This window comes from Lipophrys pholis (assembly GCF_963383615.2).
Source record: "Lipophrys pholis genome assembly, chromosome: 12".
NCBI lineage: Eukaryota > Metazoa > Chordata > Actinopteri > Blenniiformes > Blenniidae > Lipophrys > Lipophrys pholis.
In genome coordinates, this window is record NC_137641.1 from 2,085,086 (window position 1) to 2,098,430 (window position 13,345).

At 46.3% G+C, this 13,345-nt stretch overlaps 1 protein-coding gene across 2 annotated transcripts in view; it reads right to left on the bottom strand.

The window, feature by feature from the left end:
• xpo7 (exportin 7) overlaps positions 1 to 12,825 on the bottom strand; it is a gene marked incomplete at its 5' end in the record, with an annotated part of 39,239 nt that extends 26,414 nt beyond the window's left edge. Inside the window, 3 exons of one of the 2 annotated variants that reach the window (XM_080477475.1) lie at positions 77 to 170; positions 3,428 to 3,574; positions 12,775 to 12,825. In XM_080477475.1, coding sequence (XP_080333601.1) covers positions 77 to 170; positions 3,428 to 3,574; positions 12,775 to 12,807 — 274 coding nt within the window. The remainder of the gene's footprint in view (positions 1 to 76; positions 171 to 3,427; positions 3,575 to 12,774) is intronic. The other variant, XM_080477474.1, reaches the window with a different exon arrangement.
• Positions 12,826 to 13,345: the final 520 nt, after the last annotated feature.

A 13,345-nucleotide genomic window follows, 5' to 3' on the forward strand; every position in this document is an offset into this window, starting at 1 on the left:
GTGTGGGTGTGGGTGTGGGTGTGTGGGTGTGGGTGTGGGTGTGGGTGTGTGGGTGTGGGTGTGAGAGAATACTCACGGATGTCGATGCGCTGCTCCAGAGGCAGAGGGTTGCTGGTTCGAGACACCAGCTTAGATAAACACGTGGCAGCGAGCAGCTGTGAGTACGAAGACTGAGACACACACACATGAATAAAAAACATTATGAGATGTGAAAGTGTATTGTAAAGTATTTTGTCTTTATTGTACAAAACCTTTAGTTGTATAGTTGTGTGTTTGAGTCATCTAATTGTGCACAACTCTGGTAAAGATCTTCACAGTTCCCTTGTTTTTAAATCAGGATTCTTTATGAAGAATTAAAAGTCACCAGTGGAGGTTTTGACCCCAGACAGCTGGATTCGAACCCGGATCCCTCAAACTGGGGCTGAACCATTGATTGCATTAGCGATAATATCGCGATATGATAAAACAGGATTTTCTAATCTCAAGGGCGGCGATTTGACTGCTCACGTGATCTGGTCACGTGACGGCTTGCGTGTCCTGCGCGTGTCCTGCGCCCACATGTACGTGGTGAGCGAGCGGAGCAGAGCAGCAGGGTGACAAGTCAAGTCAAGTGAACCTGTTGCACGATGGCCTCAGGCTCCACAGAAGCTGACACTACAGAAAGTTTAGGAGCAAAGAGGAGCAGCACCTCAGTTGTGTGGATTTATTTTGGCGGCACAACGTCAGGTACTGTGCAGAACCCGCCTCGCTGCTGCTGCTGCCTCACGAGGGAACACTACCAACCTTTATCAACACTTAAAAAAACACCACAAAACCATGTACCATAGTTGCACGGCTAAAACACCAGCGACCACTGCTTCAACTTCAAGTAAGCAAAGTACCAGCCGACAGGCTCACTGACAGAACTGTTGGAAAGTATTTCTCCGTATGAACATCATTCGAAACGGCAGCTGGAAATAACTCCGACCATAACGGAGTTCAGAGCAAAAGATATGACGCCCATTAGTATAGTGAGCAGGCCCGGGTTTATGGCTTTGATAAGCACAATGGATAAGCGGTACAGAACGCCCTCGCGCAGACATTTTAGCCAGGCTGCCATACCTGAGCAATATAGAAAATGCAGACAAACTGATTCGTGGTCAAGCCGTACAGCGGAGCCATACCAGAGTCTTACGGTGCTTTACATTGACGAAGACTTAAATCTCAAAGCTCGCTGCCTTCAAGCATCCTACTTCCTGGACGATCACACAGGGAAACATTGCAGCCGGCCTGAGAGAGGGGCTGACCAGCTGGGATCCACAGGAAGAAAAGCACATCTGCATCACGACGGACATCGAATATGGTGACGGCAGCACAGCCAGATGAATGGACCAGACTCCAGTGTTTTGGGCACCGATTACATCTGACCATCGGTCCGTAAATTAGTATCATGACGTTTATGCGGGCGTGTGCACGTGTGTGTGCACGTGTGTGTGCACGTGTGTGTGCACGTGTGTGTGCACGTGTGTGTGCACGATTGCGACCGTGTGTGTGAGAGAATATAAGAGTTGGAGGGAGGGAGAGAATTTGAATGTGTGTGTTTATTCCAAAGTCAAATTGTATAAAAGACACTGTTCTTATATCATTTTGTATTACAGGACATGCACTCAGAGACGACAGAGTGTCAAGAGCAACAGGGCGGTGCAAGAAGGTGGTGGGGCAATTCTCCCACAGTTGCAAGAAGAAGGCAGAATGACTCGGGATGGGAATCGAGAACCGGTTCTGACTGAGAACCGGTTCCAATGGATCAATTTAATGGGAATCGTCCACCTTATATGTGTTCGATTCTTCTTAACGATTCATTTCCAGCACGACGTCAAGTCGCGTTGTGGTACGTAGCATGACGTCACACTGCGACGCAGAGCTCCTCCACCCAGGAGAAAAGATGGAGGAAGAAGGTCTGAAGTGGGAGACGATAAAGGACTAAATAATACGACACGTTAATACATGTTCACTCACCACGTCATGAGTCCACAGCCTCTCGCCTCACAGCCACAAGGTCCAGGTAAAAACTAAAAAAAGGTCTCGGTGCAAATCCCGGCAGGAGCCTTCCTGTGTGGAGTTTTCATGTTCTCTCCTACTAATCAGGGACTTTCAATAAATTAACTCCGTCAATCTGTCCTGTGTAGTGAATGTCTGCTCCAACGAGCCCACAGCATAGACATATGCCAGTAGATCTTATCTATATGTGTGAGCCCCTAGTTGTCACAGTATTAAACGCTCTACTAGAGTATGTCTACTAGAGGTCTACTACTGTATGTCTATGTATTAGACCATTCTGTGTGGAAAATCCCCTCAAAGCACCAACACAATATGAAAATTCCCTGCAGACCAGAGAACTCGTTCCTCCTGCTACGTCACTTCCTCCTTACTCTCCAGGCTCCGCCTCCCAGAGAGGGTTCACTTGTCAACGGCGCAAAATTTGAAAAAGAGTAAATTCCAGGGGGCGATGAAGGCAAATACACATTTGACTGTTCTTTTTTAAGGGAAAAATTATAATTCAAGTTTCATCTTAGGAAAAAGTTACATTTTTCCTTTTGGTGCAGAAGATTGTAAAACTACTTTTCCCCTCAAAACAAAACTCAGGAATCGTTAGAAGAATTGATAAAATCTTATCAATTCCCATCCCTAGCGATGACTGAAGCCCAGAAGGAGCTCAGACTTCCTGAGCACAGTCTCATCACCGAATGCCCAACAAGATGGGGATCTAAAGAAATGATGATTGCCAGGGTGCTAGAGCAGCTCAAAGCCATATCTCAGGTATTGTCAGGAGACCAATCTGCACGCTCCCTCATCCCAACCCGGCAGGAGTCTGTTCACAAGGCACTGCATCCTCTCCTGGACTCTACAGACGCTCTCTCTGGAGAGGAACATGTGAGCATCTCCAACCTCAAACCAGTTCTTCACCTTCTGGCCACATCAGTCCTGGTTGAAGATCAAGAGGACACTGACCTGACGAGGACAATCAAAACCAAGGTCCTGGAATACCTCAATGATAAGTACAATGACTCCAGCACCCAGGAGCTTTTGGCGGCTGCATCCTTCCCGGACCCCAGGTTCAAAACCCAGTAGATCACCCCAGACAACATTCCTACCATGAAGACCGACTCAAGACCAAAATGCTGGAATCAGCAATTTCGCAATATTGAGGAAAAAGAAATCGCAATTAGGTTATTATCCAAAATCATTCAGCCCGACCACAAACTGAACATCACACTGAAGTCCATCTGACTTGTGCACAGTTATAAGTTATATCTTAAAAATATATGGTGGGAAAAGGCCTTGTGAATATGGAGGCCCCCCGAGGAGCCACGCCCACAGGGAGGACCCCCGTGTGTGTGTGTGTGTGTGTGTGTGTGTGTGTGTGTGTGTGTGCGTGTGTACTCACGCTGCCTCTCTCCAGCAACAGCTGACACTTGCTGAGGCAGTCGGGGCTGTTGGTGAACTCCACCAGAGCTTTCTCGGCCTGGTGGCGCACGGTGGTGTCGGTCGTCTCGTACAGCTGCTTACACAGGATCTCCAGCTGGGCGAGGCCCTAGATAAACACACACACACACACACTTATCAGCGGACCACAGACACACACTAAATCATACACTTCGTACAAGACTCCACTCGAGGTTCTCCCACTGAGAAGACTCCGTTTACACCACGACGTTTCAAATCAAAACGCATCGATTTGAAAACTGTCAGTTTCCATGGAAACAGCAGAAAGCGTGAAAATGTAGTTTCCAACACACACACACACACACACACACAAAAATCAGCTAGTTCAGGTTTGCAGACACAACAGCACCACCTAGAGGGAAGAAGTGTCTAAACATGTACGAGACGGTCTAAAACTAGTTTGAAACTAGCACAAAACGAGTAAAACCTGTAGTTTGACACCAGAATATTGATAATTTAATGTCATTATTGATGATAAATCCACCTGAAGACAGAATGAGAATATAAGAAACATTGAACTCATCAGCATGCAAGCTGTTTAACTGATTCAATTAGACTTTCATTTTCAATATTAACCCTCCGTGTGGTTTTAGTCCTCTGCTGAGAGTTGACCAGCTGCCATAGCCGCCGCAGGTTCTCTCCCTTCCTATAGTCTGAACAGTTTAGAGATTGGACCACTGACCTATTCCAATGAATGAGAAAGTGCCGAGTCATGCTGGCGTGGTGTGTTCACATGCCCACCCCTGAGCGTGGGGAGTCGCAGCTCTGCAGGCATGTTCGTATCAGCTGAATATAAAACTACATCAGAAAACTTCACACAAGTTCAACCCAAAACTGTTAAAAATCTGAGTTCCTTCACTTTCAGGTCATTTCTTTCTTCATTTTAATTTGCCTGATTCGTGTTTTTTTAAACATACTAATCTGTAAACAGGATTCTTTTTTAATGAATGAACAGACTTTTAAAAATATTTGCATATTTTCAGGAATTCATCCTTAATTACTCCCCAAAGAAACTCTTTATAAACCTGCATCAGTTTTTAATATAAATCTTTTTTTCTTTCACTTTTATTTCTTTAAAACTATTTGAATCAATAAAGAACTTTATAGTTCTGCTTTCCACTCCACTCATCAGCATCACGAAGGCTTAGATACACAAGTGCAGCTCATACAATCACTACTATAACTAGGACTTTAATTACAATGAAATGAACAATGTGTGTACAGAAGATGCATTCAGGGACAGGACTGAGCGTAGGACATCCGGAACAGCGACTCTGTACTGAATCGTAACTTTGAAGGAAATCAGCTTGGATGTGCAATCAATAGAATGCAAATTATTGAAAACACCTTATTAGTTATGATTTTAAAATGTAGAGGAAATACAATTATTTTACAAAAAAGAGCAATACGAATCGTACACGATGCAGCCTTTTTTTTAAATTTTTTTTTAAATAACACTAATTCACTGTACTTACATTTGAAAACTTCACTATTCACTCACCTGATCCAAATACTGTTTAAAACAGAATAATTTACTGCCGGGCAAAACTCAGAAAATGTTCAACGAGACAACTTCAGGGGAAAATTACAGTTAAAAACTTGTAAAGTCCACTCCACCCAGAAAAGCTTTTGTATCTCCATCCGCCATGCAAACTTATGGAATAATTGACGTACAATTTAAACACACATTTTATATATTTACACTACCGTTCAAAAGTTTGGGGTCACTTAGAAATTTCCTTATGTTTGAAAGAAAAGCAGTGTTTTTTTCAATGAAGATAACTTGATAAGCTGCAAATGTGTGGTTGTTGGTTCAATACCTACAGAGGTGTATAGAGGCCTGTCCCTCCAGTGTTCTAATGCTCCAATGTGTTGCTCGTTGTGTCCGAAGGCTGATGGATGATTAGAAAACCCTTGAGCAATCATGTCAGCACAGCTGAAAACAGTTTAGCTGCTGAGAGAAGCTATAGAACTGAGCTTCCTCTGAGCAGCTGGAGGATCTGGAGCATCACATGTGTGGGTGGAGTCAGGCTGTGGTGTGTCCTAGTCCCTCCAGAGAACAGCACAAACAGGCTCTAACCAGAGTAGGAAGAGAAGTGGGAGCAGGAAGAGAAGTACATTAGAGTCTCTAGTTAGAGAAATAGACGCCTCACAGGTCCTCAACTGGCAGCTTCATTAAATAGTACCGGCTAAACGCCAGAGTCAACCTCTCCAGTGAAGAGGCCACTCCGGGATGCCGGCCTTCAGGGCAGAGTGGCAAAGAAAAAGCCAAATCTGAGACTGGATAATAAAAGAAAAGATTAATCTGGACAAAGAACAGAGACGTTGGACAGAGGAGGACTGGAAAGAAGTGTTATGGACGGACGAATGGGAGTTTGGATCACACAGAAGAACATTAGTGAGACGCAGAACAACTGAAAAGATGCTGGAAGAGTGTCTGACTCCACCTGTCAAGCAAGGTGGGGTAAGGTGATGGTGTGGGGTTGCTGTGGTGCTGGTAAGGTGGGGTAAGGTGATGGTGTGGGGTTGCTGTGGTGCTGGTAAGGTGGGGTAAGGTGATGGTGTGGGGTTGCTGTGGTGCTGGTAAGGTGGGGTAAGGTGATGGTGTGGGGTTGCTGTGGTGCTGGTAAGGTGGGGTAAGGTGATGGTGTGGGGTTGCTGTGGTGCTGGTAAGGTGGTGTAAGGTGATGGTGTGGGGTTGCTGTGGTGCTGGTAAGGTGGGGTAAGGTGATGGTGTGGGGTTGCTGTGGTGCTGGTAAGGTGGTGTAAGGTGATGGTGTGGGGTTGCTGTGGTGCTGGTAAGGTGGGGTAAGGTGATGGTGTGGGGTTGCTGTGGTGCTGGTAAGGTGGTGTAAGGTGATGGTGTGGGGTTGCTGTGGTGCTGGTAAGGTGGGGTAAGGTGATGGTGTGGGGTTGCTGTGGTGCTGGTAAGGTGGGAGGTTTGTTCAGGGGAAAAGGATTTTGAATAAGGAAGGCTATCACTCCATGTTCCAGCGCCATGCCGTCCCCTGAGGACAGCGCTTGGTTGGAGCCAGTTTCATCCTCCAACAGGACAATGAGCCAGAGCACCTCCAGAGGGTGGAGGAGTATTTAGAGGAGAAGCAGGCAGCTGGTATTCTATCTGTAACGGAGTGGCCAGCACCGTCACCACATCTAAACCCCATTGAGCTGCTGTGGGAGCAGCTTGACCGTATGGGACGCAGGAAGTGTCCGTCCAGCCAGTCCAACTTGTGGGAGGAGCTTCTAGAGGTGTCGGGTGACATTCCTCCAGATTACCTCAACAAATTAACAGCTGGAAGGCCAAAGTACTGCAATACTGGGATTACTGCAGATGGAGGATTCTTTGACCAAAGCAAAGTTTGAAAGAAAAAATTATTATTCCATATAAATATGATTATTTCTAACCTTGTCAGTGTCTGGACGATAGTTTCTATTTATTTTACAACTAGTGTGTAAATAAAAGTGTGACTTTTCATGGAAAACACAAAATTGTCTGGGAGACCCCAAACTTTTGAACGGTAGTGTAAATACACACACACACACACACACACACACACACACACACACACACACACACACACACACACACACACACACACACACACACACACACACACACACACACACACACACACACACACACACACACACACACACACACACACACACACACACACACACACACACACACACACACACACACACACAGGGATAGATCTTCATTGTTTTCCACTAGTCGAGCGGACTAGTGAGACATGGGTTGCACTAGTCCTGCACCCAGTGAAATATATTTGGTTAAAAACAGTTTCTTGTTATATTAAAATCATGATCATATAAATAACAATAGATTTTTTTATAAAATGCTACATTTTGTGTTGCAGGTACATCATCTTATAGTTTTCTTCCCTCATGGTGGCAACAAACCAGAAAACCAGCTCAGAATGTGGTCAGCCCGGCCCGGAGAGCCTCTTCACTGCAATATATTCATTATTCAACGTCTCCACGGCTTCACTTTAAGGATTTTGACAACTTTTTACTTGCCCACAGTTTAATAGAAATCTATAAGCTTGGGTAAAGTATGAATTCCACCATTAAATCCATTGTAATATGTTTGTTATTGTTATTTGAATAAACTTGAGGTTATTTGACTCTAATTAAAAATGACCAGACAAACATAATAGGATTTCATAAATTATTTTTTACAGTTTAACTTCTTTCCATGAGAGTATCCATGCAGATTCTAACATAGTACTGAAATATTTAGCCTATCAGAGTTCATTTACATATTTAATTCATTTACACATTAACAGTCATTTCAATTACCTTAGAATAGTTGAATACAACTCTATTATATACAAGTACTGCAGTAATGATTTAAAGGGAAGAATAATATTCTTGTGCATACTAGAGAATTATTGACTAGTTTTAGACAAAAAAAATCAATTGTAGTATCATATAGGGCTGAACGATTAATTGCATTTGCGATAATATCGCGATATGATAAAACGGTCATCTAATCTCAAGGGGTGCGATTTGACTGCTCACGTGATCTGGTCACGTGACGACTTGCGAGTCCTGCGCCCACATGTACGTGGTGAGCGAGCGGAGCAGAGCAGCAGGATTACTCCTTATGAACATCATTCAAAACGGCAGCTGGAAATAACTCCGACCATAACGGAGTTCATAGCATAAAATATGATGCCCATTCCAGGGCTCCACATTAAGGACTGTCCGAACGTCTGGGGCTGGTAAACGTTTTGCTCGGGGAAGTGAATCATCTGCCCACCTTGCCCGAACGGCTCGTGGTTTTTAGGGATGGAGCCGATCCGATCCGGGATCGGGTTCTGATACCAACATAATTCCCAGATCAGAAATTTCCGCTCCAACCTGCGGAGATTTCTGATCCATGATCCTGGTCTGCTTCATGATCCTGGTCTGCTTCATGGTGCTGAAATGATCCCCAGTGTTTCCCTGCTGCTGCTCTGCTCGCTGGCTGCAAACTGTGGACTGGATTTCCTGAAGGGAGGCGGGTCTCAATGAGACCAGGAGGAATGAGTCAGGAAATCCAGTCCACAGTTTGCAGCCAGCGAGCAGGCTAGGGAAGTAGCACTGTGCTATCCAACTTTAGCAAAGCAACGCAGCAACGTGGATGTTAGCAAAGCAACCCAGCAACGTGGATGGTAGCAAAGCAATGCAGCGACGTGGATGTTAGCAAAGCAACGCAGCAACGTGGATGTTAGCAAAGCAACGCAGCAACGTGGATGGTAGCAAAGCCGTTGTACAGCGAGGCGCCGCTCTGCCGCCAGACGCCACCATTTTAAAACTCCAGCTCGCTGAGGAGAACAGAACTGACATCAAAACAATGAACAGCAGCTCCTCCGCTGGAGGAGACGATTCACACCTCCGTGAAGCTGCGTCCTACTCCACGCTAAACTCTCTGAAAATAGTCCCAATCATTTGTGTTGTTGGAGCTGGAAGCACTGCTGTTGGTGCTGTGTTGCTAAATCATTAATAATAAAGGATTAATGAAGTCATTCTGAGGTTCTAAAGGTAGAACTAGTTTATTATGAGATGATGACGTCACGCAGACCCCCACATTGTCCACATGGAACTAAAAAAAGTTTGATCCTTAATGTCCAGCGCAGCATTAGTATAGTGACCCAGCCTGGTTTAGGGCTTTGATCCTTAATGTCCAGCCCTGCATTAGTATAGTGACCCAGCCTGGTTTAGGGCTTTGATCCTTAATGTCCAGCACAGCATTAGTATCGTGACCCAGCCTGGTTTAGGGCTTTGATCCTTAATGTCCAGCGCAGCATTAGTATAGTGACCCAGCCTGGGTTTAGGGCTTTGATCCTTAATGTCCAGCGCTGCATTAGCATAGTGACCCAGCCTGGGTTTAGGGCTTTGATCCTTAATGTCCAGCGCAGCATTAGTATAGTGACCCAGCCTGGTTTAGGGCTTTGATCCTTAATGTCCAGCGCAGCATTAGTATAGTGACCCAGCCTGGTTTAGGGCTTTGATCCTTAATGTCCAGCCCTGCATTAGTATAGTGACCCAGCCTGGTTTAGGGCTTTGATCCTTAATGTCCAGCACAGCATTAGTATCGTGACCCAGCCTGGTTTAGGGCTTTGATCCTTAATGTCCAGCGCAGCATTAGTATAGTGACCCAGCCTGGGTTTAGGGCTTTGATCCTTAATGTCCAGCGCTGCATTAGCATAGTGACCCAGCCTGGGTTTAGGGCTTTGATCCTTAATGTCCAGCGCAGCATTAGTATAGTGACCCAGCCTGGTTTAGGGCTTTGATCCTTAATGTCCAGCGCAGCATTAGTATAGTGACCCAGCCTGGTTTAGGGCTTTGATCCTTAATGTCCAGCCCTGCATTAGTATAGTGACCCAGCCTGGGTTTAGGGCTTTGATCCTTAATGTCCAGCGCAGCATTAGTATAGTGACCCAGCCTGGTTTAGGGCTTTGATCCTTAATGTCCAGCCCTGCATTAGTATAGTGACCCAGCCTGGGTTTAGGGCTTTGATCCTTAATGTCCAGCGCAGCATTAGTATAGTGACCCAGCCTGGTTTAGGGCTTTGATCCTTAATGTCCAGAGCAGCATTAGTATAGTGACCCAGCCTGGTTTAGGGCTTTGATCCTTAATGTCCAGCCCTGCATTAGTATAGTGACCCAGCCTGGTTTAGGGCTTTGATCCTTAATGTCCAGCCCTGCATTAGTATAGTGACCCAGCCTGGGTTTAGGGCTTTGATCCTTAATGTCCAGCGCAGCATTAGTATAGTGACCCAGCCTGGTTTAGGGCTTTGATCCTTAATGTCCAGCCCTGCATTAGTATAGTGACCCAGCCTGGGTTTAGGGCTTTGATCCTTAATGTCCAGCGCAGCATTAGTATAGTGACCCAGCCTGGTTTAGGGCTTTGATCCTTAATGTCCAGCGCAGCATTAGTATAGTGACCAGCCTGGTTTAGGGCTTTGATCAGCACAGTGGACCAGCGGTTGGCTTGTTGTGGTGAACGCTTACAAAACTGCAAGTCACAGTACTGAGTAAGTTTACTACTGTAATTGAAGTAGAAGATAAATAAACCGTCCTTCATATTAATACATGCTTCATTTGACTTTATCTTAGCATAAGCCTCGCCTATAAGAAAGAACAATTTATGTAGAATAAATCTGATATTGTTTATTATAATACACATTGATTTATTGCTTGTGTTTGTTGAAAAATACATGAGAAGAGAACCTTGAAAAAATAATCGCATATTAAATCGCAATATTGAGGAAAAAAAATCTCAATTAGATTAATTTCGGAAATCGTTCAACCCGAGTATCAGACATTAACTGATAGTATTCAGTGACTAGAGGACACCAATAAAAAGACACAAACTGATGTATGACAGAGTGCAGTACTGTAGAACACAAACTGAGAAAATGTGGATCCAGTTTGTCACTGAAATATTTTGAAAACAAGTATTGAAGTACAATTCATGAACACTGAAATGTTCTTATTCCAGGAGTCTGATGGAGGGACAGCTTCAGGAACTTGCTCATCTGCACTGCAGTAGGGAAGCACCGAGCCACCTTTTTTCACTTCCGATCCGATCCCGATCCCGAAATTTGGATATCTGCAGATACTAGAGATGTCCCGACCAGATCGATAGACATCTGATCGGGGCCGATATTGGTGATTTGTGACTGATCGGGAATCGGCAAATCCAGCCGATCACCCCGCCGATCCTAAAAAAAATAAAATTAAAAATAAACGTTTTCACATCAGCTGCCGTAAAGCGAGCCCCGTTTGCGACCTTCCGTAAAATGATGCTCCATAATCTGGATGTTAGTGGAGGAAGATACTCTATAATCTGGATATTATTAGGAGCGTCTTCCTCATCCAAAACATCCAGATTATAGAGCATCTTCCTCCAACAATAATGTAACATTAAGAGTCAGAGTATCTGACAACAGAATTATTCTATGGCATCACTGAGACGTCTGACACTGAAGTTATTCACATTCAAACTTTTGTTCCCTTCCAGTCCCACAGATTAACAGACTGCAGTCGACTGGAACTTCACAGTGAAGACAACCTCAGACACAAGCAGCAGCCTTCAAAACAAAAGCACAGGATGGATTCAAGAACATCCTTCAGGCCCCGTTTCCACGACAACAGTTTCAAGAGCTGAGACAATATTTTTGTGTTTTCATTTCAGAAAAGTTTCACAGTTCCACAGCAACAATCTGAAACGATGTGCACTTCTAAAGAAACTACGGAGAAGTGATGCAGTGAGCCTGTTGGGTCACTAGTTTCACAAAAGTTGCGTTTTCCGATGTTTCCATGGAGACGGAGATGAAGTGTTTTTAAAAAGACTGCTGCTGTTTCAATAGAGAGACCCCCCCCCCCCCGCCCCCTCCCCCACCAGGGGACCTCTAATCCCCCCCAGCAGAGGACCGGGGCGGTCCTTCTCTGACCGGCTCCCATGCGTCCTCTCTGGGTCAGCTAAGCTAAGCTCCATGCAGGCTAACACCACACAAACCCCCGTTGTCCCCTCCGTCCCCCCCGCTGCCTCTGTCCCCGGCACTACAAACCCCCCCCCCCCCCCCGTGCCGACCCCGGGGCTCGTTTCACGGACACACGGTGCGCCAGCCCCGGTCATGTTTTCAAACGTGCTCGAGCGGGAGAAGTTGACGTCTGGAGCCGAGGCTAGCGCTAGCCTAGCACGTGAGATGCTACCACGTCGCTCCCGGAGCCCCGGGTCCCAGACCACCTCACCGACCTCCCGCAACACGGAGCGGTGAGAGCAGAGCCCGGGGCTCCGGTCCCGGTGCGGTAACCGACCGGGAAGCGCAGCACGCTGGCGCCAACTGACAGTCAGGCGGTCGGTGTTAGCCGCTCGGTCCGCGGCCAGCCTGCTTTTATTGTTTACTTCCCCACATTCAGCCTCAAAACGCCCCGGTGGCCGGCCGCAGAGCCCCGCCGCTCCGCACGGCCACCGAAAGCCGGCCCAGTGGCTCCCCCGGTACCCCCGCAGCCTTTGTTTGGTTCCCCGGAGCGGAGCCCACAGCCCGGGAGCAGCTAGCCGAGCCGAGCGGCAGTGACAGCAGGCCACAAGTCAACACAGGCGGACACATCCTTCTCTTTTACCGCCGACAGCCGCCGAGCCGCCGCAGCCCGCGACCGGCCGCTGCACGCCCGCTCCCCGCAGCCTGCAGTGCGCCCCGATCCGCGGCCGGAGCCTCGGACGCGGCCGCCGGCGGAGTGTCGGACAGAAAAACATGAAACCTCCGCTTACCTGCACATGATCCGCCATTTTTCTCCATTTCATGCACCTCTCACTCCCCCGCTTATGGGAACGAGGAGGAAAAACAGCGCCCCCGGTGGACGCCGCGGGAAGCACACCCGGGGCCGGCAAGTCCACAGTCCACACGGTGAACACAATGAACACAATCCACACTACACACTGCACAATACACACTACACTCTGCACGATACACACTACACTCTGCACAACACACACTACAATCTGCACAATACACACTACACTCTGCACAATACACACTACACTCTGCACAATAAACAATACAAACAACCAGTGGCGGCTGGTGATACATTTCCTCGGTGAGGCTCTTCATTTTAATTCAATTTCAGCCAATGTTAACTTTATACATATACTATACTTAATACAAGCAGAAGCTTCATTAATCCCTTTTAGAAAATGAAAGTGTTTTGTTGCTGATTTACTGGGAATGACAGTTAGTCTGAGTTTAGGGAAAACTAAAGGTATATCAGGTTTATTTTCAAACAACACATCAATCATCTTTCAAAGCGTTTTAGAATGTTCTGAAAGAAACCTCAAAACAAAA